Genomic DNA, 27488 nt, shown 5'->3' with positions numbered 1-27488 from the left:
ATTTGAAATATCTCGTCAGATAGTTGGAGCTTCTGCCTGACACTTCCTTTTGTTTAGGTGGGAACTGCTGGTGGACTCTAACGGGACTGACAAGTAAAAGAAATCATGAAAGAAAGCGTTTGAATGGTAGTGTACACACTTTGTCCCACAGTGACAATGGGTTTAATTACTCAAATCGATCATGAGGTGCTCGTATATCTGAGTTTTTCCCTTGAAGCTTGACGCGAGCAGGAACACCCGGTCGTCAATGGAAACCAGAGAAAATGCACGAGGCGCCTGGATATTCAGCTCCTGAGATGGGACAAACTGGCCCCTCTTGGTGTCGAATTGGTAGACCTGTGTCAGTGAATAATCGCTGCCCAAGATGGCATACTGCCAGTTGCCGACGGAGACGGGCTGGAACACCATAGAGCCACGGGAAGGAAATGTCTGGACCTCCTTGAACATGGCGCCGTCCCAGCGCATCACCTTGGAGTCCCCGATGAATCTTGTCAAGCATATAAACAGCTCACCTTTGAAAAGGACAAAGTATTCAAGGGAGTTTATACTTTCAGCTTCTGAATCTGGATCTGAAGTTGGAAAACTCACAGTTTATTTAATTCCACAATAATTCATAGCTTGTTATCAATAGCTCGTTAGGAAAGAGTCACTAAAAGATAACCCTTCCCTTTAGAAAGACAAAATACAAACAATATAATACTGTAATGATTAATAGAAAGGTTTTATAGCCGCCTTCAAAAGTAAACCCTGTAAGGTGCCGACCAATGAGGAAGTAAAGCGCAATAAATTACAGGTAAGAGTGTGAGTCATGAATGTTTTTATCGAAGAAAGTGCATCAGAGTTAATGACCTTGGATCAAAGTCTGCTGCTGATACACCCTGTGGGGTAAGAAGATCCTCTATAAATAGCAACAGCACACTGTGAAAATACCCCACTACAAGTAAAAGTCCTGCATTCAAGCCAAAGTACATAAGTATTACCTGTGTTTTCATATTGCAGGATATATGATGTTTCTGGATTAATGTTGCTGCTGCATTAATGTTTGTGTTGCATTTTACTGATGTAGATGTTAAAGGTTGAGCTCATTTTAACTACTTTATATTCTTTTGGTAGTTTAATCTACAGCAATGTATCATATCCTATAAAATCCTCATATATTTGTGGTGTTGCTGTCCTGTGAGAACCATGTATCTCTAAAAAGTCAACTTTTCATGACATCAGAAAAAACAATTAATGGACCAGTTAATGTTTACTTAGTTTAGGAAGCAGGAGTTTTTCTGTAATATTCAGAACCATCAAATTTTAAAATACATGGTTTTCACTGGACAAGAATGATATCTAAAATTGTAATCCGAGAAGTAAATAGTAACTAAAGCTGTCCGACGTATGTAGTGCAGTAAAAAGTACAATATTTGCCTCAGAGATGTAGTGGAGTAGAAGTATAAAGTTGTAGCAGTAAGTAATAGTAAATGTACCTACATTTCACCACTGGACACACCCCAGACTATATTAATCTTATTATATAATAATAGTAATAAGATACTGTATATACAGTATTGTGCTAACTCCGCTACTGTGATACTGTATTTGTAGAAATTGCTTGCAGTGTGCACAATATCTTTTTAGTAAGTGCAAAAATAAACCCTTTGCGTGTACATTCAAGCTGCAGATCTTACCTTTGACCCGAAAGTGCTTGACAGAGAAGACGTCCTCCATGTCTGGTATGTCAGTCCTGCGGTCAAACTGTTTCTGGCTCCTGTTCCACTGGTAGACAACAGGCCTCTGGGAGCTGCTGGACAAGATCAGGTGGGGTTTGTTGGAGATCTCCAAGTATTCCACATCCGTGTCCCGGTACCACGGGTGGAGTGACTGGTGGGAGTAGAAGCCATTGCCGTTCCATTTGTAGACTGTTGTGGATCCGGCCTACGAGAGGAACATTAATATCATCTTAATTCAGAACAGGATGAGACGAGTGTGTTTGTGTGTGTGTGTGTGTGTGTGTGTGTGTGTGTGTGTGTGTGTGTGTGTGTGTGTGTGTGTGTGTGCCTGAGTGCGCCCATGTGAGAGCATATGCAAACATTTGGCAGCGTCAGGGTAATCAGCAGGAGCAGACGAAAGCCGTCATGCTGCAGAGGACACCAGGGGAAAAGGACTGGCAGACACAGTGGAAGAGTAGTTTAGAGGAGCAGAATGCATGCAAGTGCTGGACACAATAACGGAAACACCTGCACACTATAATGTGATCAGGTACCATAAAGTGTTTTCTACCTTCCCGGCTGGAAAAGCAAAAGAAGCCAACCTTAGAGCTGTCGGCGATGACGAAGAAAGACTCCCCGTCGATCATGAACGTCTCGATGTCGTTTGGTTTGCGAATCTTCAGGATGTCGATGTCCTGGATCTTGATGAACTTGTTGGCGGAGGTGTCCCGTTTGTAAATGTGCGAGCCCCCGAACAGCTGGGCCACGATGACGAAGAGGTGGTTGTCGATCACCATTGGCTTGCAGACCACAGTGGAGGTGCCTGAACAAGAAAAGAGATGACGGGACAATGCAGAAAAACATCATTAATACATACTGTAAGATAAGATCGATGCTGGTACTGTTTGTGAACTCACTTTCAATGGTGTCGTAGGTTCTGAAGGTCATCTCGACGTGATCCCACTCCAGGAAGCTGCACGTCCCAGCAAACGGTTGGGCAAACACAACATACTGATCTGCACCAAAGCTGAAGGCCTCCACTGAAATGGACTCAAACTTCAGCGACTGATAGGAGGCAAACTCTGAAAAGCATCACATGACACTGATAAGAACAGGAAGGAAACAAGTGAAATGGATGAGGCAGTAACAGAGAGCCACTGTTAGCATAATGCTTCCATGGCAGGGGGCCAGACACAGGAAGATGATACCCGCTGTGATGCAGTCAAAGGAGTGTGGCAGCAGGTCGTTGAGCTTCTTCCCCTGGTGAACGGGTGGACCGCTGCAGTAGATCTGGTCCAGGGTGGCATTAGTGTGGTGCATCCACTCCACCAACCACTTCAGCTTGCAGTCGCATATCAGGTTGTTGCCCCGTAGATCCCTGCATGCGTGCACAGACCACATGGGACATCAGCTCACAGAGAAATACACGTGTTAACTGGTTGAGATTTACTATTGAAACATGTGTTTCAAACTATGCTTTTTATTTCCGCTCCCTGATCTGCTTACTGTCCCGCCGTCTGTCTCGCCACTGCTCGGCTGCACTTGGGCTCCAGGCCAGGAAAGCCACAACAAGTGTCCTATCTCCTCGGTAGCCTGTGCTCGTCGCCCACTCTTAGTCTGAATTGCTGTTGACCTTGGATGTGTGTATTGAATCCACACACACATACACACACACACTTCAGGCTGTATTATTCCTGATTGTGGCAGCCAGGACCCAATTCTTTTGTCAGTAATTGTCTTGTTTACCATTTACACTGACTCTCTGGCTCAGGAACACTATATCGTCAATTACAAATCAGCTCAGAGTTACACGCACATACATGAGAATCAATTAGAAAACTGATTTATTAACTGATTGCTAAATGTCTAATGTCTCAGCAAAGCCTTCCGAGTGAAAGACAGACTGAACTCACACTTTGGTCAAAGCGTCCATGCCCTTGAAGACATCTTTGGGCAGCGTCTCAAGGTTGTTGTAAGCCAGACTCCTAAGCAACAAAGATAACAAAATCATACACACAGTGATCGAGTTAGAGGCAGACTGTCTCTGTACACATCATGGACTCTGAGTCATCACGCCGTATTACAGGCTTCTCATTCAAGCTGTTAGCCAGGCTGACTTGAGCGGAGTAGATCTCATACCAATGAAGCCACAAGCAACCGAATGTGAGGGAGGCACAAGTCAGAATCTCAATGCCCTGACAATAGTTATGGGACAAAAGGCTAAGTGGTGAAATGAAAGGGAATTAAATCATTAGTGATTTATTAATCAAGGGACAGCAATTACTTTGAGTACAGGGAGGGAATACCATTTGTTAGAAAAGGGCGACACGCTGTTCTTTATACACCAAGCTTATCCATTAAATGGAGATGTAGATGGTAACATTTCACTCCCTTAATACTGTTCGTGCTCACACACAGAGCTGTATTACTCTTTTATGTTTTTAACCAACTTGAACAGAGCTCTTCTCTTCTCTTCTCCAAGGCTGTCAAGTGGATCATATCTTTGCCAGCCCGTTAAAACCAACCATCCAAAGCTGGCCCCATAGAGACGTTTCATTTGTGAGCGAGGGACTGAACTTCAAACCAAATAGAGATGCAAATGAAATGAAACGTCGACGTAATTCATGAAGTCTGCATTATTTATCTGAGAGTCGGTTTTCCAGGGAGAGGGGCCATTTTACTTTGAGTTTGTGCAGGAATGCAGTCTACAAACAGACGGGATTCCAGCAGGAGCCCTGCCTGTGCACTTTAATAATGGATTTACTGTATGTGTCGCATATAAAATGCCCTCTTATGCATTTATTTATTTATTTATTTTGTCTTCTTTCCTCCAAAACAAGTAAAATTATCCACGGAACAGCAAAAAAAAAAAAAAAGAAAAAGAAAAAAAAAAGCTATTTATCCCACCAGGTGACTGCATAGGACTTTCTTTCTAAACCTCAGCTGACATTCTGTAGCTGTTCACGCGTTATTGGTTAATAACTGCTTACTTGCAAATTAATCCTAGACCAATGAAGCTAAGCAGGTTGGTTATGATTTGTCCCAGTAGTTATTATGGGCTGTCCTATGAACAAGATTCACATTCTGACTCTTCCTTAGAGTTCACATGAAAGTTGCAGCTCTGCTGTGATTACACCAGACAGGGGACTGCCTGTTGCTTCGACTGACCAATATTTAGGAACCCAAATAGTCCAAAAAATGTCTCATCGCACTTAAAACCCTTTTGTCTGACAACCTGGAAACAAACGGCCATTGCTCCAAAGACCCAGTGCTCCAGAAATACACACAATCTGTTGATTTTTTCCCCACCTGCATTTCATGAAGACTCGCCCTCTAATTGGCTAGTGTTTGTTTCTTGGGTAGGGTAAGGGGTAGATGGTTAGGGTTAGAAAAGAATGTCAGAGTGAAAGCAGATCAGAGGTGGAGAAGGGGCGGGTCTTCAGGATAATGAGCTGTGGGAAGAAGTGGGCTTTGGTCTAATGGGACATTTTTTGCACTATTGGGGTTTTGGAATAATGGCTGTCAGAACAATGACATGGCACCGCCAGACAGCATTCAAACAGAACAGCACCCCCATGAAAACTCTTTGTTTACATATATTATCAATGATACATTCTGCGTTACCTTATCACACACACACACACACACACAGAGAGAGAGAGAGAGAGAGAGAGATGCTGGACAACTAATTTTCAGCTTAAAAGAAAGTCATTTTGGAAAATTAACCTTTCGAGTGGATCGATCATATCTGTCCATGCAATAGAAAGCTGGAGCAAGCAGCTGTTTAGCTTAGCTTAGCTTAGCGAGAAGGGGAAACAGTTAGCCTAGCTCTGTCCAAAGGTAAAAGAAAATCTGCCTACCACCGTCTCTTTAATTCACTTAAAAAACACGTCATATCTCTTTTGTTGAGTTTGTGCAAAACTAGAAGCTGGAAATGACAAGTTGTGGGTTTACGTGGACTTTTCTGCTGGACTATCAGTGGCTTCCTGGGGTCCCTGGTGGCTGCCTGGCTACCTCCTACTGGTGACAATTATCCAGGAAGTCACTAGTGAACTCTCCCTGCTCTTTTCCCCTCTTTATACAAAGCTAAGCTAACTGTCCTGTGTCTGTAGCTTTATATTGATCGGACAGATATGACAGTGGTATTGAACACTTGGCAAAAAAACAAATGAGCTTATTTTCCAAAATGTCAAACGGTGCCTCTAACGCCACACTTAACTAAGGGCTCTACGAGTGTCGGACACAAATACCAGCTTTTCTATAGTTGCAGAAGAAATTTTTATCATTAGCTCAGAATGTCAGGTTCAAATTCTGCAGCACTTCTTGGTCTGAATGTTCCCTCATTAATGTGACGTCTGCTTCAAGAATCATCAGAGCAGAGAAGAAGAATTCGTCTGATGTGGATTTGGTGTCTGCTCTCCGACAGCTTCCATCAAACATGTCACTGTCAGTAACATCTATCAGCGCTTAGGGCATACATGACTGCAGAGCCTTATCAAGCTTAGCACGTTTTATGGTTGTGTTTACTTGAGTTTCAATGTGCAAAGTCATGCTCTTGATGTGTTCATCCTTTTACTTTTGATATATCCCAGTGTATGTAATGGTGATGCATTCTCTCACCTGAAGCATGCATGACTAAATGCTGATAATCTGCTAAAGCCCTCATATTTGAGTTCCTTCCCCTACAGTGCTAAATTTCCTAAATTTGAAAATATGATGAGTTAAAAATCACCCATCCATTCAGACGTCAAGTCACACATGGCGAGGAAGGCAAGTGTGCGAGCGTTTGTCTGCACTGCACGGCATGAACCCAAAATGTGTTGGGAACGACCTGCCAGAGACTCATGGGACAGATTATAGGTCACTCAGTTTAAGGTTACAGCACAGTTATATTTAGCGAGACCTACAGGTCGCTCACGTTCTCACCTATCTTTAGTTTTGGCAAGCTTTGCAGTTCAGGAATGTGAAATAGTTTTGACAAAAATACTGTATATAAGCTGCTGTTTGGCTGTTTCCTGTATTAACATGTCGTGAACAGTTTCTATTAACGAGGCATGCTATTTTATTCATTTTTGATCTTTTACTATAAACCCTAAACACAGACACTGCACTTACTATGCTTTACTTATCACTCTCATGACAGACCCCGCAGCAGTCGGCAGAAGATAAAGTAGCACTGCTGACAACTATTCATTTTCAACATCAACAGCAATGAATAGATATTAAGAAAAATTAAGCTACATCACAGTTATATGCACAAAATTATTCAGCTTTTTATGGCAAAAATGTGTGAACTCTACTGGACCACTAAGGCAATGTCACATCCACATCTGCCCTTCAGTAACCTGATCCAGCTGACAGCTTCAGACAGTAACCTTGGGCATCACCAGTGGCAGCAGCACTTCTGCCTACCTTTGCATTTCAGGCACTGACAAAGTGATACAGAGAGAGAAAACAGGAAATTGATGCACAGTTTGTGTTAGAATACCTTGAATACTAATATCAAATTACCTCTCCCACAGAGAAAACTCTTAACCAGAGAACGGCTTCTTGGATTATCAATGATTAGGCTTAAAGATGAAGAGATGCATTTTAAAAACTGGACTGGAATAAAGGAGGAAGGAAGGACGTATAAAGCTTTCCAACATGGCCACCATAGAACCAAAATACTTACAGATGTATCAGTGCTTTCAGGCCCCGGAAAGCAAAAGGGGATATCGATGCAATTTTGTTGTTTTCAATAAATCTGTGAATGAGACAAATTTAATTAGCATTTTCATATATGAATATAGAGTTTTCAGTTTTCAGAATATTCAGCAGTTACAGACGGTTGTGTACAGGAAAAAATGTCAACATGAATTATACTTTTAAAGCCCTGCACACCCAAACAGGTGTTTTGTATTACTGTACTGTAGCTAATTACACTTGTGCTCTGGTTGATGTTGGATGCGGTTAGGCTGGGCACCACATGAGGTCAGCAACATTTCTGAACTAATAAAAATCAGAAGGATGTATGCTTGTCTTCCCCGATTCAGGCAACATAATCAAAAACACTTGTGTGGTGCTTTAAAATACCAACATGCATGCCAGTATATTGCATAATTTTTTTTTGTAGATGGACACTTAAACAAAAATAAAATAAAAATAGAAAGTAATACATACAGGAAAATTGCTTTGCTGGTTATTACAGCAAATATTTTAAAACTGAAATTGGAAGTGTGTTTGATTGATGTTCATTGGTTTTTGCCTTGCATCCGTTTTTGTGCACAATGCAGAACATATGCAATAGGGAAGGAATTTGTGTATCTTATGACCCTTCATCAAACAGTCTGTATCAACCATTTAGAAATTAGAGATCAATACTTACAGATATTCAAGATGTGGTAAACCCAGGAACGCATCCTCATCAATAAGGTCGAATGAATTTGCTGTGAACAATCTGTGAAGAAAAAACAATTAAAAGAGTATGTAGTTTTAAGATACAGTCGTTCATGTTTCATAAATCGACTGTGGACTGGCTCTAACTTCCATCGGAAATGTTCAGATTTTGACATGCTGTTTGGATCAGTCCGTCTTGAAGCTCATTTAATCTATTTGTTATCTATTACTACCTGTTACCAACACTGACATCAGCTCCTTTAAGTCCAAAACAGAGGGCGAGAGTTACTGCAGCAGACAACAGGCTCATTCAGCATCTCTGCCCACAGCATGTGGTTCAAGAATGAATTAAATGAATAAAACGGAGGAATGGCAGATCACTCCTACATGTTTTTCATGGAATGAATGAAAGAGAGAAATGGATGCCTCCTCCCACATGTTTCTGAGTCACCCTTTAAAAAATGGCAACGTAAGAATAGTGTCCACCAACAATATGCTGCATTGTGCAACTCACTACATCTACTCATTAAATCTTACTGAAGAACTTTATTCACTTGTGTGTTTCCAATTTATTTAATTTTAAACTCCTCATGTCTTTTTCTTACTCTTTGCACCCACCATGTTGGCCTGAGAGAAGGCAAGTGGAGGTTAAGACAGTCCAGGCAGTCACCTCAACAGTACATAATGACATGAGGGGGCGATTCCACTCATTCACTTTACCCAGTTAACAAGCCTCCATGCACATCCTGACTGATTTAGTGTCATCTGAGCATATGAAAGAAATGATGCCAGGAAAGACAGTCTGCTGTTATGTGCAGTAAACTGAAAGAAGTGTGATTAGAGAGCACAGTTAAGCCTGACCTTAGTGCTAATATGTGGATTTTCAACAACAAATTGCTCAATAGACTCCACCAAGTTACATACAAATAATGGATGTCATATTTTAAAGAAAGAGCAAGATAGACTCCATAGTTATGTGTGTAGCTATGATTTTACTGTTATTCTCCTTTTTTCTAAGTGCTGACTCTGGGGGAATAAAAGAACATGTCCATTATTTATCTCTGCCTCCCAGCAAACACACACATAGCTCCTCTCCACCCTGCCCCTGCTGTTAGTCGCTGTAGCCATGTGGTCTATTGCATAATCCTGACACCATTACAGAGAATCCCCCTTTCAATCTGCATATCAGGCTCAATACAAGTCCACTGACGAGCTCCGGCCCCATTGTTTGATTCTGGTAAACACTGAAAATTGAATTAGATAGATAGATAGATAGATAGATAGATAGATAGATAGATAGATAGATAGATAGATACTCACAGCAGTTGCAGGGCAGGCGTGTGAACAAAGCTCCCTCCTGTGATTTCATTAAATCCAGACTTGACAAAAGATCTAGATAGACGGAGAACATACATCAAAGGGGAATTTGTCAAATTATAATAAAGGCATAATAAAGATGATGAGACCTGAATGTCCTGAAAGGCAAAGACAGAGTATTTCCATAAGCTCTCCACATTTAATGGCACAATAAAATGAAGAGTCCGTTGAAGTGCGGGGCCACTTACAGTGAAACGACGTCGGATGGGAAAGTGTGAGGCACGGATCGGACATTCTCACACAGGGCGTTATCTTTGGTGCAGGTGCATCCGGCGGGGCATCTGGGCTGCCTCACTCTCCGTCCGTCCGCCACAGCCAAGCTGACAGCGGCGACCCAAACCAGGAGCGTCCACCCGTTCCACCCTCTCCATCCTCTCACTGCTCTGCCCGGGTATCCCATTCCTTCTGTCCCGGTCGAGGACAATCACTCCTGCACATGCAACTTCTCGGCAAAATCCTCCACGATTCGTAACCCCGGTTCCAGCAGGCTGTATGAAGTGTTTCTGGTGGTTTTCTGTCCTGTTTGTTTTAATGACAGAAGCTTGGTGTTGTTGCGCTCTGATGCAGGCTGGTGTCTATGCTTCTTGCGTCTCAATAGGAAAGGCACCAGTCCAGCGGATTCGTTCTGCAAGGCGCAGGATTACAAATGCGGGACAGACAGGACATGGGAGCGGAGAACAGACTCAGATTTTTTTTTTGGCATGAAAGGAAAACGAATGATCTCAGCCTCCCGACTAAATCACAACATCTGATCTGCTCCTTATTACTAGTCTGCTGCTTACAAATAAGTTGCTCTTGAAGACCCAATGTTGCAGCCACGAAACGGGGCAAATAAAAGCGTTAATTCCCTTGAGAGAGAAAGAGAGGGGAAGAAAGGGGGAGATGGAGGAGGAGAGAGGGGGGGAGAGGCCCCAAGGTGCGCTTTTTTATCAGCGGTGCCAGCTATTATTTATGCGCGCTTCAGAGCCGCGCATGGTTAATGGGAATCGGCTATTCATGAGGCTGTGTGCAAATGCACCTGCCTCACTCACTCAGAGGCTTTTCTTCCCTGCTTTGGCATAATAATGATATTAGCTGTGAAAAGAAGATGAGTTCATACCGCGTGGTTAAGAAATAACATGTAACCTAATATTCATTTAGTGATATTGTGGCATAGCAAATATTTTATGATCTCCTGAGATTCTCATTATATAATAAACCTTAACATGAGCCTATTATTAATTAAAGCCTTTTTTTTTTTTTTTAGAAAATCTTCCTTAATCGTGTCTTAACGCCAAGATAATGAATTTGTGATAAAGCTGTATAACGTGGAATAACATATGGGATAACACAGCACTGAATTTCATAAATATTTCTACTTTTCTTAAGACAACAAAGGGTGAGAGTCATTCACGCTCTTTGTGGGGTTTGTCTCTCACTTCCTCTCTTTCTTCAACGCCACATTGGGTCCTTTGTTGAGTTTCGGGGGTCGTGGAAAAGTCAGGAAACACTGGACTTCTGTTCCGAGATGTGGCCAGCGTTCACCCCTGCCACCCCGAATAACCCAGGGACCCCATCAGCCAGAAACATTAAAACAGCATAATAGCCTCTTTATTTTCCATCCACAGATCAAACGACTACGTGCATCCTCTCTATGTTGTCCCTCAGCAAAAATGAACGATATTATCCCTGAATTACCAATTAACTGGTATTTGAGCCATTTATTCATTTTTTTTTCAAAGTAGATTATTAGCTGGAACATCGTTTGTGATGACTATCCCCCAATAAATATTGAAATAATGGGTTGATGAATGAATATGGCTATCCACATAGATGTGATGTTACGAGGGATAGAAATGAAGAAAGCACAATAAGGTAACAGAGTGGCACAATGAACGCAAAGCAAAGAACTGGCTATCAGTGGAACTTCCGTTAGTAGCACATCGAGATGCAAATCATTCAGTTTTGATGTCAACAAAGCAACATCTGAACTAAAGTGGCCCCGACGACTCGTGTTTTAATATTTATATAATCTTTTCTCAGCAGATTCTCTAAGAATTATTCATGAAGCCGGATCGAACGTCATCATACCGCGCTCTGCTACCTACGTCATCATCCGGCGACGTGCTTTTCATTTTGTAAACAGTTGCCCCCAGCTGCTGGAGACTACAGTTAGGGAACTCATGGATAATCTTGTGAAGGTAAAGTCTAGAAATATTTTTTTATTCAAACGTTGTTTAGCGTTTCGTCTGTTTGTTACCAGACAGTTAGCTAGCGTAAAACATTAGCATAGTATATGTAAGCCAGTTACCCACAGGGTTCCTCTCTCTTCATTCCTCACGGCTTTGCTGGTTACAGTGAAGCTTTAAGCAAAAGGTAGCTATTATGTTATGTTATATTTTTGTACCACGCTTTAGCTAAAGTCCAAAACACAAAATGGCACCTTCGAGAGGTTCCGTTTGATGGCTTTTAACAGTGGATAGTACAGAGTTTGTGCTATTTGGTTTTCCAGTTTCAGGTGGTGTAGGTGTGTTTAACTTTCACAGCTGCAAACCTTTCTATATATAGAAATGCATCTGCAGCAGATGGAAATCGTGATTTTTGAGCCGATTTCATTAGATATTCATGCATAGTATCATTTTTACTCAATGTGTATCCTTCAGTATTTATTTCTTTGCAATATCTGTACCCTTTACACTTGTAGACTTTGTATATTGTTGGTCATTGTTGCTTTATATAAGTATGTATATACATACACACAGATATTACTTATTACTTATATGTATATAATAGTTCTATGTTTGTATTTACATATCTTTGTTCAGCTTTGCTGTCCTTGTTTTTAGCTGTAACATTGTCTATTTCCGTCTTTCCTGTAAACTGTGTGTGAGCACATGGAGAATAACTTAAAACTGGAGTCAAATTCCTTGTACACGTATTCATACAGTATACATGTACTTGGCTTATGTACTGTCATACTTGGCCATTAGAGCTAATTCTGACAGTGACTGGCCAGTCATAACCTGATATGTGTGTAGTGGAGAAACATTTGTAAGACTAAGTACTTAGAGTACTGTGTAAACTGTCACTGGTTACTCTGCATGCGTCTGAATTACTGTGTACGTATATATATGCACACAGCTATGCTGTTTTAAATATGCATCCTTCTGCGCGTAGGTGTGTTTGTGTGTCTGAGTGCATCATGTGTGATCAGAAGGTATTCGCCCTGTTTCCTCAGGTGCACGGAGCCGGCGGCTATGACTCCGACTTCAGTGATGATGATCAGCAGGGAGAGTCCTCAGGGAGAGGCCTTAAAAGGTAATATTAAAGACTAAATTACATAGGCTCAATATTATATTTACCAGTTTATTCAAATTTTGCTCTTCCAAACTCATGGGGTTTGTATCTGTGCTGACGCGTAAATGCTAAAATGAGTTTAACTGTAGTGGAAATCTTAAAGGTCATATAAAGGGTAATATATTCTGAATAAACATGAGTGCTTATTCCAGCATCTTAACTTTCGTCTCCAGTTGCTTACATTTAGACTAATGGACTCTGGATACCTCATCCACTAACATAAATTTTCTGTATTTGTTTGTACCTTTGTCAGGAAACGTGAGGAGGAGATCCTACAGAAGCCTTTCCAGAAAGGTCGGCACTCGAAGGTGGCCCACAGGAGTTTACACTCTAATGAACTTGACAGGTACAGTTGCAGTGAGAATATACGAGTCATTTAATTTTACATTTAGGTTTATCTACAATCATGGCAGAGCTTCCTGCTCACTTCTGTCATTCCAAAATAATTGTTATTCCTTTGCGGTCAAATGCCATTTACCTGTTCACACAGCAATGCCAGTTTAATGCCAGTTCTGATAATATATAAGAATTGCCAATAGTAAAATGAAATAATTCAGTCAAACTGAAATTTTATTTGCAAACTGTATGCTTATGATGTACGACACAATTAAAATGAGAGAAATCCAATTTTAATTTTCATGTTTGAAAACTCATCATTACTGCCAAAATTAGATACATTTTCCAATTGTCCTTACATTACCATCCAGAGAGGATGTGTGTTGTTTTAATTTATGCTTCTAATAAAATCAAATGGGATCATAATTTCTTTGTGTTATAATAGTTTCCTGTCAGTCCATTGTTGTCACTTTTGATTCATGTTTCAAAAGATGAGGGCTTTTCTGAGACAAAGATACTCAACACAAAGCTTAAGCAGCTCATTTCTATGTACAATCTTGCACATATGTTTTTGTATGACACTGTATACTTTGTTTATCTTATAGATCACTATTCTTGTCCTGTTTTTCAGAGAGGAAGCCAGAAACAGAAGAGCCCATTTGATATCAATGAATGCTGTATCCTTTTTTAATTTACCTTCTCTGTGTTTTTTTTTATATTACGATTTCAGTATGAAATAATGAAACACATTGTTAAAACTACATATGTTATGCCCTCTCAAAAAATCCCATAGCAGTCATCCTATATAAGTGCTCAGTTGCTTTTATTTAAACTAAGGAATGTGGGAAATTTCAGTTTTTGCAGTTCACAATGTGCAAACGTTAACATCCAAAGAGAGACTGACCTTAAGCAGATGTCTCCAGTTTGAGCGACACAAGAAGTTTGTCAGTGACTACATACTTTATTATGGAGGACAGATGGCCGACTTCAAACGCTCTGTGTAAGTATTGTGTCTCACTATCAGGCTTGACAGTCAGTCATCTGCTGTCACTCTGAGATAAAGACAATATGTTACCCATAACAGACCATTGTTCATATCTGTTTATTTGTGATTATAAGCCCTCTCGTTTTATCTTTTCTTTACCTCAGTGCCAAAGACAAAACCGATCTGGATGTACTGCGTGAGAATCATCGCTTCCTGTGGAGGGACGAGGACGAGGACGACATGACATGGTGATGGTCCACAGTCAGCTGTATACACGCTGACACGATGATATTCAGTGTTCTTTTCATAATTGTTCTGTCCTTTAATGAAATTTTTTTTCTTTAAAGGAATTATAAACACGTGGGCAGTTACTTACTTACTTACTTCTGGACTTATTCTGTTCCAGGGAAAAAGACCTTGCCAAGAAGTATTATGATAAGCTGTTTAAAGAGTACTGCATAGCTGACCTCAGCAGATACAAGGAAAACAAGGTGGGTTGAATGGATGAAACAATTTAAACAGAAATACAGGCGTGGTAGGCGTTTAGTAAATGTCAAACAACGTGACAGCACATACAGCAAGAGGTGGCTCAAGACTGTTTTATTACGGTAGCTCAACATTTAGAAGTCACCACACGAGACAGAATACAGGTGATTATGCATCATTTTTGCTAAATTAGAAGGTAAAAACACAAGTTTTCATGAGGTGAAACATAATGTGCACAAAGAAAATAATTCAGTAAGTATAGACGCGTCAGCCATCCCAGACACCACTGCCAGGACTTGGCAAGATGATCCATTTTTGCACTGTGCTTCAAAATGACACTAATTGTCCCAGTGGTGTTGCCACGAGTAAAGGTTAATATTTCATAACTCAGACACTAATCCCCCGCTTTAGATAAATGTTAGTGGTTTGCTGTGTTTTGGCACTGTGCTCTGTCTCTAGTGACCACTGTGCCCATTCTGGTTCGAGGCCAGGCTTTAAAACTGACAATATGTGAAACCCAAGGGCAGTGCACTTACGGCTCCATAGCTGCACCGTTTGGTCTGATGATGCTCTACTCAGATATCTCACAAAATCATGTGAAATCTCAAGAGCTGTCAAGCTGTCAGATCTCTGACAGATGACATGCATATATAGCACATAACACCCCGTTTGGCCTATAATTATTAGAGGCAGTGTAGTTGAAATTAAGTGTCATAACTTAAAACCTAGTCCTAACACTGTCGGTCCAGTTGACTCAAAACTGGCCACATAAATCCACATTTCCATACAAATTAGTCATATTTGTTAATGATTGCAAATGTAGGCATGAGTTGCATCATTCCCACAAGATTAGTCAGATTTTGATCAGTTGTGTTGGGTGAATATGTCGGCATGCAGATGAATCCACAGACGGAGATTGTGCTGTGAGAGCTATGTAGAGGCACTGGCAAAAATACCAAAGACTGCACCATCTGTTCTTTGATGCATCATTCCAGCTATTGGAGACACTGCATGCACGCCACAAATTACATCTACTGTAAGCAAAGCACCCATTCACAAGAAAACATGACAGAAATATTTGGAAACAATATTGACATGAAGATATGTGTTGTAGCTTTCACATCTGAAGAGATTTTACATTTAGCCTGGTTAGGCTATTTAACAGTATTCAGCCCCCACTCTAACAAATGCTACTGAATGCTAATGGCTATTCAAGGCCAGAGCAAATACTGAGCTGCATTAGCATTCCTAAATTAAGACTGCATAGCTTGCTTAAAGATTGATCAGATTAAGGGAATTTATGATGTGTATCTGGCTGTTTTCATTGTAAAGGAAGAACTTACATGGAGCTTTTTTAAATTTGTGCCCAACAGTTTGGATTTCGTTGGCGGACTGAGAATGAAGTTGTATCTGGCAAAGGTATGGCATAGCCCGACATTATCACATTATCATATGAGTTCATGCAATTCTCTATGTTTTTTATATTCTGTATGCACTGCTTTACCCTGAAAATATTCTTCTTAACAAAACAACCACTGTAACTTAATGAAGGTATGTACGCAGACAAGCAGCGTCTCCCAAATACAAAGTGCATACTAATTTAAGCAAGTTTTTAGTATGCGGTGTGTTCATACTGGAAAAGGAAGAAAATGATCTACTGTGACTACTAAATACGGTCGATTTTTGAGTGTGCAGTCTATGGACACGATTCTCCCATAACGCAAAGGAAATGGAGGAATTGCTCACGAACATTAAAATAAAATGTAGATGGAGGTGAAACAGATCCAAGTGATCCATTGTCAGAAAGGCATTTTGCTTTCTATCTGACGTTTGCGGTGAAAATCGAAACATGCACTTATTTTGTCATTAATTTCAGCAGAAAGCAATTAAATAAAACAAGTTTCTTGTGTACTGGCTGGTCAAACGGTGTGCTATGGCATTTAGTGTGTATGTGAATACTGTATAAAATTAGTATGCAGTGTGGATTTGGGACACAGCTGCCCACCAACATGCCCACAAAACAGTTCACAACAGTCTCCACTAGATGGCGACAGAGATAAAGGGAATTTACACTGCAGCAGACCACATGCTGAGGACACTTTTTAACACAAGTCACTCCACATGTAAGACGATTATTCAAATGTGCTTCTTTCACTGTGCTGTACTGTTATTTGCTTGTCAGAATGACATCAAAGGCTTTCATATATTCTACCTTTCACTTTTCTTTTTCTTTTCTTGTGGCTCCCAGCCTTCCTGGACTGTTCGCACCATTCAGTTATTGATTAGGGCAATTGAGCTGTTAGTTCACACAAATGTTCACTTGTACCTAACATTTGGATTCCTGTTTATGTCTGACGTCCAGAGAAAAACCTCATTCTGCCTCTGTACTTGTGATGTGAGCCATCTTTGACAGGTCGGCAGGGCTTTGACAATTACTGTCCATTAATTGTTTGGGCTTAGGACAACACCTACACTCCATCTACTGCTCCTGCTTGTGACAGTGACGGACATTTATAGGTTTACATGGAAGGAGATATCACTGACTCGGTGAGAGTAAACCTGCCTTGACAGCTTATTGATATGCCTTGAGCCATACACACTAATGTTGACATCAATGCAACCGCACAAGCAGACACAGTATGTCTGAGAAAGCTGACTAAGCCAATATATTGTTCCAGCTTAAGACTGTGTAATCCTGGTCTCTGACAGGTCACCCCCTGTAGCAATACTCTACAGGAAGTGAGATTAGATCAGGTCAGAGACACTTCACTTCAGCTGTCTGTGATTTGTGTACATTAATGATTCCCGAAGAAATACTTCTTGAGCACTGTTTAGAGCATGGGACACCAAACGCGCCAGTGAAATCAATACTAATGTAATCCTGTAAGGTGGACCCAGCGTTCTCATTCAGACTCGGAGAAAACATTTCAAAAAAGGTTGCGTTGCAAGTTAAAGGTGGGAGACGTGTTTATCGTTGAGCTTGATTTGATTTGAAGGCCGTTAACGTGCATCATTCAAAGGCAGACACTTGAGTGCAAAGTCTGTACAAACTGCAGGTGAGTCATCACCAAGAAAGCATGGTTTAACGTTCAGCTGGTGGACTGAATGTTTGAATCAGGCTTTGACTCGACCTCTCCTAACAGACACAATGTACGAGCTTGAACTTTTCCCCAATTAACCTGATCCTGGATCTCCCTATAAGGGTCGCTGCACTTGCACTCTGCCATGGACACCTTTTTGGAAATCGTCTCCTTATCACTTCCCGCTGTGTGTGCACTTCAGGTCATGTTGATATTAGGCATGTTGGCTGCTCTTCACCCAATCGGGCAGATTAGACAGAGCAGCGACCTTTCTTTTCATGGCCACAGTGTGATATGGGATGAAGGAATGTGCTGTACTGAAAGGCTTCTCTCTTCTTTTAGAGGTTGATATATAGTTGCTTTTTAACAGATGGAGAAAGAGAAGAAAAAGATTGTGTCATTGAATTAAGTACATGAGTGCAGGATCACATGTTATCCTCCCCCAGGAGTCCTACATCTTATTGAATTCTTGAAGAATGAGATTTACTTTTACCTCATGCTCATCCTCCTCCCTTTTGTCTAATCTGCATTCATACCTCTGAAAGATTCACATGAATTCCTTCAGTTGTGTATGAGGCAAGCACCTATAAACAGACCTTAAAGGTGCCTTGTGGATTTTTTTTAAAACACTTTTTTAAATCAGTGTTTCTTGAGGTCTAACAAATGTTTTGAATGGATTCTCTTCCTCACAGAACATTTACAAAGCTGATTTTTCTGCATATTGCAAATCTTTCATCATCGCCTCATCCATTTCTGCTATCTTACAATTCTTCTTCCGTACTTTCATTGGCATCTCGCTGTGTTTCTGTCCGCATTACTGCCACCAACTACTGATCAGTCAAACAGCGCGAAATTGGTTGAACGTATCGTCTGCTCATGTGTATACATATGCATATGCATATCCTACTGTGTGTGTGTGTGTTTGTGTGTGTGTGTGTGTATAACATGAACAAATCAGGGACCCACTCATTAAAACATTACTCTTCAGCACTCCTAGTGGTCAAAAACTCCACATAGTACCTTTAAGTCATGTAACCAAAGTCATTTCTTTCTTGTTAGTACATAAGACTGATGGAGCTGTTTTGCCAGACATCATCTTTGCTTCCAATTAAATGTGTTTTTGTGACAAGTTAAAGCTCTGAGCATGAGCATGTTGGGTATTAAAAATGCGTCTTGAGAGTCTTTTTCGCTGGAGCAGATATACATGTGGGTTGTGAGGCCTGCAGGCGCTACATGCCGAGCCATGTTTTTCTGTGTGTTTCTCTTCTAGTATAGATTGCACTTCAACCTTGCAGTCAGGAGGAAGTCAAAGGCCAAAGGTAGTTGAGGCCAGGCTTATTTTTGTTGGGCCCCCTGTCAACGGTCTTGGCTTATGTAACTGTCCTGTCTTTAAAAAATGGTTTGAAAATGTTTGCTTCTACACGTTTACCTACAGTACAGGAATCAGGTTTGACTCGCCTCTGCTGCATTTGTTTTATTAGCACTAGCACAAAGCTGGAGTGTGAGGCTACTTAATGACCTCACATTTTCCTTTAATTCTGCTCTTATTATTCATTTCAACTTGCTCTTGCTGGAGATTTCTTCTGATGACAACCTGCCCTATCCTCAGACCTATTTGTCAGGTTCATATATATATTACATTTAGTCTGTTGACAAATGATTGAGTTCGGACATCAGTACATCCTATTACATCCGGGCACTTTCCCTTAATTTTCTGTTTTAAGTAAAATGGAAGTGATAGCCCACTTTAAAGGTAAGATCTTCTGAGTTGCTTTAGCTTGGTAGCTTGGCCTGGGTCCAAATGTAGACAGGATTTGTGCTTTGTAAGGATATCCTGCTGTGCTCTGTTGTGCCAGACGAAATAAATCAGCCTCGGAGGGGTTACTGAATGTATTCTAAGTGTTAGAAGTGATAGCTCATTAGCCCACAGCTCACAAAGCTTTCAGAGTTGCCCAGCCTAACAATAGAGACTGCCAGTGTCTATGTTTGCATTGTTTAATGTGTCATCTGTAATCTCTGTGTGTGAATAGGGTGTGTACATTAAAATTAAGAAATGTAATTATTTCTCAATAGTCTATGGAGACATATGGATTGCAGGTTTGCTGACACATACAGTAAAAAACATAAACATAATGCTATTTGGCCTATTTAGTTAACAGGATGCTGTGGAGTAAATATAAATAGCAAAACAGAGTGTAGTCTGGACTACCTGTCTCTCTGAGTAAATCTGATCCAGAGTCAGAGGTGGATGGCGAAAGAATCAGTCTTGTGAATGCCAGTTACATTCCCAATATTTGAAAAATCCGCCTGTGGGCAGTGAGTCTGGATCGTTCAGTGTTTCCCACAGGCCCAGAATTTATTAAAGGTGGTCGACCCAGAGGAGCGGCGGGGTAGGGGGTGATGAGTATCAGGAGCTGGCTGGAAAACAGTCCTGAATTCACAAGCTCCACAACTATTGCACTTGAATGCAGCATTCTTACAGACTTCAGTCAGGTCGGCACTTTGAGTATACAAAAAAATTGTTCTGGTTGCGGGCAAGGCCGTGTTATTTGGGCCAAGCATGTGCGTATAGCACTGATCACTTTTCACATTAGCTGCTCTTCATGTAGCTTTGGGCAGAGCCATTACATTCTGCACACAAGTTACTCACTAGCCAGCAGTAGAAGTGGATGAGTGCATTTGGCTGCTCCCTGATGGTAATTTGTATAGTTTCGTAACAGCTTCTGTTCTCCAAAGTAACGGCATTAAAGGAGTAGTAGGCATTTTGAAACATACGCTTATTCTCGTTCTTGCTGAGAGTTCGATGAAAAGATTGACGCCACCCTCAGCCAGCAGCTAGTTATCTTAAATTAGCGAAAGATTAGCTCTAGAGAAAAAACGGGTGACTTCATTCTGCAGGTTGCCTAGCAACCCCATTGTGACAGCAAGACCCCAGGAAGTGATTGTGCCCAATCTAAAAATAGTCCAACACCTACCCTGGTAGGTGGGCTTTGTCACTTTTTGACAGAGCTTGGCTAGCTGTTCCCAGTCTTTATGTTAAGGCTCATACCTCACCAACTTGAAATTGGTATCAATCTTCTCATCTAACTTTCATCAAGAAAGCGAATAGGTATTCTTTTAAATGAAAGTCTATGGTGTCCTAAGGTTTGACCTGTTTCATCTGTTTGGTAAGCATCCCGTGTGAACTTAGCCTGCTAAATTAGAATATTTTCTCAAAAAGCAGTCCTAGTTTTATAATGTGTCCTTTGTGAGCTTTTAATTGCTATCCAAGAGTGAACAAAAAGTGAAAGATCACTGGCTCAGGTCACTGCCCTGTGACTTCATCCAGTGAATGTTAATCATGCAGCCATCTGTCCTGTGGTGTATCCGCCTTGATCTCAGGCTGCGGGCTGGTGGCATTAGTAACCATTGACGTAGGAGGACAGGAGTTTCCTCTCTTAACGGGTTTGCTCAGCCAACCTAGTGCCAGCTCTTATCATGAGGCATGTGTGTGAGGATACCCACTACTTACCAGCAAAACACAGTGGAGATCCTTTGTTTCTAAAACTGTCAGCACATAACCCGTACAGGGGATTTTAGCGTAAAGCTTCTTCTGATGTGCTGTGTGGCACTTTTTTCAAAATCTGCCTTCTGAGCACAACACCAGTGAATAAATTGTGCTTATTAGCTTTCACATAAGAAAATGTGGGACCAGTGGGCATCAGAAATGCGAATAATTGTTTGCTGACCTTGATTATATTTCGTTTTTGGCATTTATTTTCGAAAATGGTTGTCCGAAAACCGATTTCTATTGACTCCACTCTCCAGGGTTTGTGGTTGTGAGTAGCTGGAGGGTCAGACACATTCACAGTCTCCATGTGGTGACCTTCGAATATATCACATTCTTTCATATTTGACACTGAGCTGTTTCTCTGCAGCAGTGAGGGGATTCAGTACCTCGTTCAAGGGCGTTCAGGTCTGTGTAGGCAGAGCACAGGCTTTTACTCCCTATCTTTACAGATTGAAGCAGGTGTGTGAACATATTGTAGGTTTTCAGTGCACGTGACAGAGCGAGCTGGATATCATGGGAGAATTCCATTGCGTTTGTAATCTACGTCACTGGCGATGGTGAAGGCAGGATTCTCCGAGTCACTGCTCATGGCGTCATGTTGGCACCAAGCTGAAAAGATGGCCTTGCCCCAAGTCACACCCATATAGTGTCAGAAAGGACCAATCATTAAGGATTTAAAGGGATACGTTGACATTTGCAGTTTTAAAACATTTAGAATGGAAGTAGGTGAACATATACATATATCTGCTGCTAAGGAACTGGTTAATTATTAATGAGTATAATATTTAGTCAGGCTAGAGGTCTGGTCTAGATATGGCAGTGTCGGTCCACCACTTTGGTCCAGACTGGAATATAACAACAACTGTTGGATGGATTGCCATGAAATTTGCTGCAGACATTCACGGTCATGAGTTGTTGTCTTGAGTGAAATATTGCCATTAAATTTGGTGCAGACATTCATGTCCCTCACAGGATTATGCTTAATAACTTGTTCTAATGGAGCTGGTTTTACTATAGTAACTGTTCAGGCAGACAGTTAATGCCTTTTAAATAATAAAAACCTCAGAAATGAGAACTTGCCATCAGATATCCAAAAAAGAACTCGTATTAACTGTATGGTGTCTTTTAGTCCGGAAAAAGACATTAAAATACAGCTTTATATTCTGCTGGAAAGCTGCCCTGGCACATCCCTAAATTTCAACTGTAAACTCATATATTTTCTGATTTCATTTTAGTTAATCAAATATAACATCAGACCCTTCCAAATAAAGCGATCCAACCCCAGGACGGGAGCCAGAGATGCCTTTTTTAGCTGACGTCATCGATCCTTAATCCAATACAGCACGTGAAGGGAAAGTCTGCCTTATGGTCCAAGTGGCCTGAAGCCACAAGTTCACCTGAATGTTTACAGCCTCAGTCTTAGGCAGGTAAGGACCGGCATCACTTTCCTCTCACAGAGTGAGGAGCATTTCTTGCTCCTATGCCAAGAAAGGGCTGCTCTGACGCACTCGCTCCCTCTGCTACAAGCTGGAGGAACCCCGGAGACCAGATCAATGCCACCTTAAGCTCCTCTAGGGATAATGGGCAGGCTGTGCAGCGGCTGGAGGGAGGCCTGAGGGGATGAGGGGAGGTGAAGAAAGGGAGATGAGAAGGGGCTTGGTGTTAAGGAGGACAGGGTAGAGATAGACCAAGGGGAGGGGGTGGGTGGGTGTAGTGGCAGGGTTTTGATGTTGCCTGACTGAATCTGAAGTGTTTTTAGATTTATAGTCTTCATTTTTTCTATGGCATATTCTTTTACCCTCATCAATTGTTGTTTTTTATAATTTCTTCTTTGGCTCTATATCATAGAGAATAAATCTTTACAAACAAAAAATATTTGTGTGTTCACTGTCATGGTTCTGTGGCTTGTTTGCTCTTTACCTCTTACATCAACAAATAAGACATTTCTCCACTTGTGTACGTCGTGTATTGCTGTGGATAAGGGATAAATGGCTGAAATATCACCAGGATGTAAATGTAGTTGAAATATGTGTTTTTCTATGTGTCCAGTGCATCTGCTCTCTGGTCTTCCAGGTCAGTTCCAGTGTGGAAACAAACGCTGTGAGAAGCAGGAAGGCCTAAAAAGCTGGGAGGTGAATTTTGCCTACGTGGAACACGGCGAGAAGAGAAATGCATTGGTCAAACTCAGTAAATACTCATTATTTTCTCTGGTCATTCTTTGTAAAAGTTTGTGTGTGTGTGTGCATGTGTGTGCATGTGTGTGTGTGTGTGTGTGTGTGTGTGTGAGCGCGTCTGGCTGTAGCCTGGCAGGGGTTCCTGTCTAAGACCCAGCTCATAATAATCCTCCGTCAGGTATCATACTGCAGAAAATCCTGTTAGAATAATTACCGTAATTGGAGGACCCACCAGTCATAGTGAACTCAGTCAAGCAAGAAATGACAGACTGTTTTAACAAGCAAGTGCAACAGGTCACATCCAGACAAGTTTCTCCTCATCAACTAAAAATGTAATCCAATTTGTAGTAATTCTACATTCAATGTTTTGGCAGTCATAAATGTTTTGACAGTAATGAAACAGTCTGGTGATCCTGGAGCGTAAACTTAGCGAGGCACATTGGAGAAAAGTAATAGATAGGGATGATGTTGCTATGAATTAATGAATATAAATTGATGAATACATTTTTCAAAACACCCAAGAGTTTCAATGTTACATAGTTTGGAATCTTAGTGTGTTATTATTAACAGTTAGAAATGATCCGTCTGACAGAGTGAAACAGGAGTTCCACAGGGTTCTGTCCTTGATCCTCTTCTCTTTACAGGAATGATTTACATTACAACATGGAGCAGTTTCAGTCATTATTTATGTGGTAGAACCATGTACTCAGTATGCACATTTGTTGTAGCATTTATATTTGGGAGCAAGTGAGTAAATCAATGAAAGTTAGTAGGGTCATAAATAAAATGTAAAATTTTGCGAGAAAACGATCAAGACGGTTTCTGAAGTAAAATGTCTACCTACATAAATGTATATACATGTATCCGTCCTCATAAAAATTAACATAAACAATAACTAAAATAAATTACCTTTTGCTCTTTGACCTAATCCTGCTCGTTTTCCTCACCAAGTTCATTATAGTGTGTCCTTGTAAGGGGAAGAATAGGTATAAGAAGTGCAAGACCCTTATAACTGCAGTAATAATAATGAGAAACATAATATTAGAAGCAATGAAAACATTTCTTCATCCATTTTCGTATTTGAGTTGGTAATGATGATGTTTCTGTTCTAGGACTGTGCCCTGAATGCTCTTTCAAACTCAACTACCACCACAAGTAAGCTGGCATGCTTTTCACCTTTGAGACGTTTTTACATTAAAAATGTATATCTTTTTGCTGCGATGAGTGATTCTTAAAGAGTGTGCACCGGCCTGCTAGAAGTAGGGCAGGTCACCGTGGACAGTCAGCACGCATTATTTTGTAGCATGCAGGGGTTTAGGATTCAGACCACAATTTATGTCTCCTGTCTGACCTTCTTACCAGTCCTGATTATAATACATCAAATTTTGTTATTCTTACAAGTGGAATCCGGACACAACTGAATGTGATCATGTAGTTTGAGCTGATTATGGATGGAAATCCAAAAAAGATGGCTGTAATCTGCAAACGTCAGGCGTTAGATATGTGATGCCAAGGCTGTTTACAGTTAGGATTTTAAAAGTCTGTCTTAGTGTTCCTGCAGACTTTGAAGCAAAATGTATAGAAAGTCTTCATGCATTTAATGTTGTTGCTGAGATTCATTCAAATGTCTCTGAAAGTGCCTCTGGCCCTAAAGGACTTCAGGATGTCTGCCAAATAGTGATATAATTTGCCCGCCCTATAAGGTGAGTACAGTTTATTCACGGCGTGATTCTGTTTGCAGGAGGAAGGAGGTGAAAGCAAAGACTAAAAGGTTATCGGAGGAGAGCCAGGAGCCGCCGCAGAAGAAGAAGAAGAAGAAGAAGAAGAGGAGGAGGAAGAGATCGTCTTCACACTCCAAGAAGGACAAGCACAAGAGGCACAGAGGTAAGACTCCTCTCCTCGCCAAATAGACTGTCCCATTAATTAGGCCAGTAATCTCATCAGATGGGAACAGCTTGTAAGAGCAGCCTTGTTTATAGTTTGTTCTTGGAAATGATATAATTTCCATTTTTCTCTTGTGTGTAACATTATGATTTGTATCACCTCCCTTTTGATTAAAACCTGCCTTATTTTCTAACCCTCTGTTTCTCTACAGATCGCTCTGCCTCTTCCAGCAGCTCAGATGAGTCACAGGACTCGGACAAAGGTAGTGTTCATAACTCTCTCCCTCCCTCTCTCTCTCTCTCTCTCTTTCACACACACACACACACACACACACACACACACACACACACACACACAGTCAAACGTTCCTCCCCCATTTAAAAAACACACACACATTGGAGAGTTCATGATCTACCTCCTCCAGGCCTCTAGACCGTGACATGTGAAAACACCCTGACAGCCCTGTTTAAAAACACATCCATTAGCCCTGTAGTGAACGGTAATAGAACGACAGCAGGTCTGCTTTTTCTCAACCGTCTTACTCCCCATTCCTCTCAACTTTTTTCGTCTTTTTGCCCTTCACTGTGAGCAGCATGAAATGAAGTATGTCTTTGCCCTTGTGTCCCTGTTCTGTTTATTCCAGAGTCTGTCTGGATGGATGGATGGGTGGTGGGAGGGTGAAGTAGAACACAAAAACTACATTTTTATGTCCAGAGGTTATTTCAACATGCAGAGGAACCAGAAACACACACTCTTTGTCTTGTCTCAGTCTCACATATTTGAGGTGGTTTTTGAAGGCTGAACTTGATTAAATGTAGGAATTCTAGAACATTGTGGAATGAGTAAGCAATGTGTTCAGGGAGCAGGGGACTTTAAGGTTATGGAAGCTCTTGTTCTCCTGGAAAAGAGGAGCTGGTGAAGATAACCCATAATTAGTGTTTTGCACAGTGTGATCTGGTTTAGCTCTGGTTAGAGGGCAAACAAATGCTACTGACATTAAAACTGACGAACAAGGGTCAGTTTTCTCATCCTGGAAGTGTGACTTTCTCTCTTCCTCTAGACTCTGAAGCTGGTGACGAACCAGAGGGCCAATCAGAGGCCGACCACTGGCGAGGACCCGCCCCTGCATTGGAGGAAAAGTCAAGGTGAGGGTTACAGCTCATGTGCATTTAAGACCACACACAGTAAGATGCTTTAAGACCATCAATGACAGTCTAAATCAATTAGTGTACATATGTTACTGATCTCTATATAGCACAGCATAGAGACCACTTAGGTACCCTGCACAAAGCTGTCCTGAACTGTCAGAAAAAAGTAAAACTCTGTCCTCAAGACAGAGTTTTACTTTTTTTAACACTTTGGACAATATGTACCGGTAACGCTTCTGACCCACTGCGCTGGCTACAAATTACTGTAGCACAGCATTGACTAGATCCTGTAAGTCATGGTTCTGTGATTTATGTAACCATAATTATGTCAGAGAGGAATATCATGTCGTATTTAAATGTAATAACAAGTGTCACATTCATACCAGCTCCTTTGATGCATTCAGTAAAGACGAGTGAGTGCATTTAGTGCCTTTTTTCTTGCTTGGTTTTTGTTTTGTTTTTTTGCTGCCTGCCACTATTTATTTGTTTGTATTCTGTACCAATGTTTGCTACACCACATCAAGTCATATCATCAAGAGCCTGAATAAAATGTAAATGAAATTTAAAAAAGCACAGCGCTAACACTGCCAGAGTTAGTCAGGGGCCACCCATACAAAGAATTTAAGTCTGTGTAGTGCCATGCATGACAGGAACACTTCAGTGATTTTGTTTGTTTTATGTGTCTAGGGAGGAGGAGTTTGATGAATACTTTGAAGACATGTTCCTTTGACTGCTGGTATCAGCGGCAACCCTGCTGTGACGACGCTTCCTCCTGTGCACCGCTGACACCAAGCATGTTCTGTTTGAGCCTTGTGTGCATGTAGGTTTCTTTGATTGTATGTTTCAGTACCGCTACAGAAATAAACTTCATGTTTATCCTGTACCTGTCAGAGCCTTTATTTCACACGTGTGTCACCACACTGTTTCAATCCCTCCACCATCACTGCAGAAAAAAATGAAAGGATTTTTAGCCATGGCAGGGCGTGGCTCTGGGGTCCTCAACTTTGTGCCAGACTGAAATGTCTCTACCACTTTTGGATGGATTGCCATGAAATTT

At 41.1% G+C, this 27488-nt stretch overlaps 2 protein-coding genes across 4 annotated transcripts; one reads left to right on the top strand and one right to left on the bottom strand.

Moving 5' to 3' along the window:
* Positions 1 to 162: 162 nt before the first annotated feature.
* lgi1b (leucine-rich, glioma inactivated 1b) lies at positions 163 to 19303 on the bottom strand. 3 transcript variants are annotated; one of them, XM_041962371.1, is made up of 11 exons: positions 19287 to 19303; positions 9641 to 9817; positions 9396 to 9467; positions 8065 to 8136; positions 7372 to 7443; positions 3611 to 3682; positions 2906 to 3075; positions 2615 to 2779; positions 2300 to 2520; positions 1677 to 1923; positions 163 to 512 (listed from the first exon to the last, which is right to left on the bottom strand). In XM_041962371.1, the coding sequence occupies exons 1-11, from the start codon at positions 19301 to 19303 to the stop codon at positions 163 to 165; spliced, it is 1635 nt and encodes a 544-aa protein (XP_041818305.1). The 3 variants fall into 3 exon arrangements, with proteins under 3 accessions (XP_041818305.1, XP_041818304.1, XP_041818306.1); XM_041962370.1 differs by lacking the exon at positions 19287 to 19303 and having other exon boundaries at positions 9641 to 9852; XM_041962372.1 differs by lacking the exons at positions 9396 to 9467; positions 19287 to 19303 and having other exon boundaries at positions 9641 to 9852.
* fra10ac1 (FRA10A associated CGG repeat 1) lies at positions 11552 to 27304 on the top strand. Its single transcript, XM_041962373.1, has 14 exons — positions 11552 to 11632; positions 12670 to 12749; positions 13042 to 13134; positions 13756 to 13801; positions 14048 to 14124; positions 14274 to 14357; positions 14516 to 14600; positions 15969 to 16014; positions 23299 to 23412; positions 24512 to 24554; positions 25141 to 25283; positions 25495 to 25545; positions 26344 to 26428; positions 27119 to 27304. Exons 1-14 carry the CDS (start codon positions 11615 to 11617, stop codon positions 27159 to 27161), a joined length of 1008 nt encoding a protein of 335 aa, XP_041818307.1. The 5' UTR covers positions 11552 to 11614; the 3' UTR covers positions 27162 to 27304.
* Positions 27305 to 27488: the final 184 nt, after the last annotated feature.

This window comes from Chelmon rostratus, chromosome 21, assembly GCF_017976325.1.
Source record: "Chelmon rostratus isolate fCheRos1 chromosome 21, fCheRos1.pri, whole genome shotgun sequence".
NCBI classification, from domain to species: Eukaryota; Metazoa; Chordata; class Actinopteri; order Chaetodontiformes; family Chaetodontidae; genus Chelmon; species Chelmon rostratus.
Note: the sequence above shows the minus strand (reverse complement) of the source record. Positions and strands in the feature narration are given on the sequence as shown.

Coding starts and splice junctions, on each gene's coding strand:
- lgi1b (XM_041962370.1), bottom strand. CDS start 9,852: ATGGGATACCCGGGCAGAGCAGTGAGAGGATGGAGAGGGTGGAACGGG. Junction 8,137..9,395: donor ACGCCTGCCCTGCAACTGCT/GTGAGTATCTAT, acceptor TTTTCTTCACAG/ATTGTTCACAGCAAATTCAT. Junction 3,076..3,610: donor ATGGACGCTTTGACCAAAGT/GTGAGTTCAGTC, acceptor GCACGCATGCAG/GGATCTACGGGGCAACAACC.
- fra10ac1 (XM_041962373.1), top strand. Junction 14,601..15,968: donor GCAGATACAAGGAAAACAAG/GTGGGTTGAATG, acceptor TGTGCCCAACAG/TTTGGATTTCGTTGGCGGAC. Junction 23,413..24,511: donor AAATGCATTGGTCAAACTCA/GTAAATACTCAT, acceptor TTTCTGTTCTAG/GACTGTGCCCTGAATGCTCT.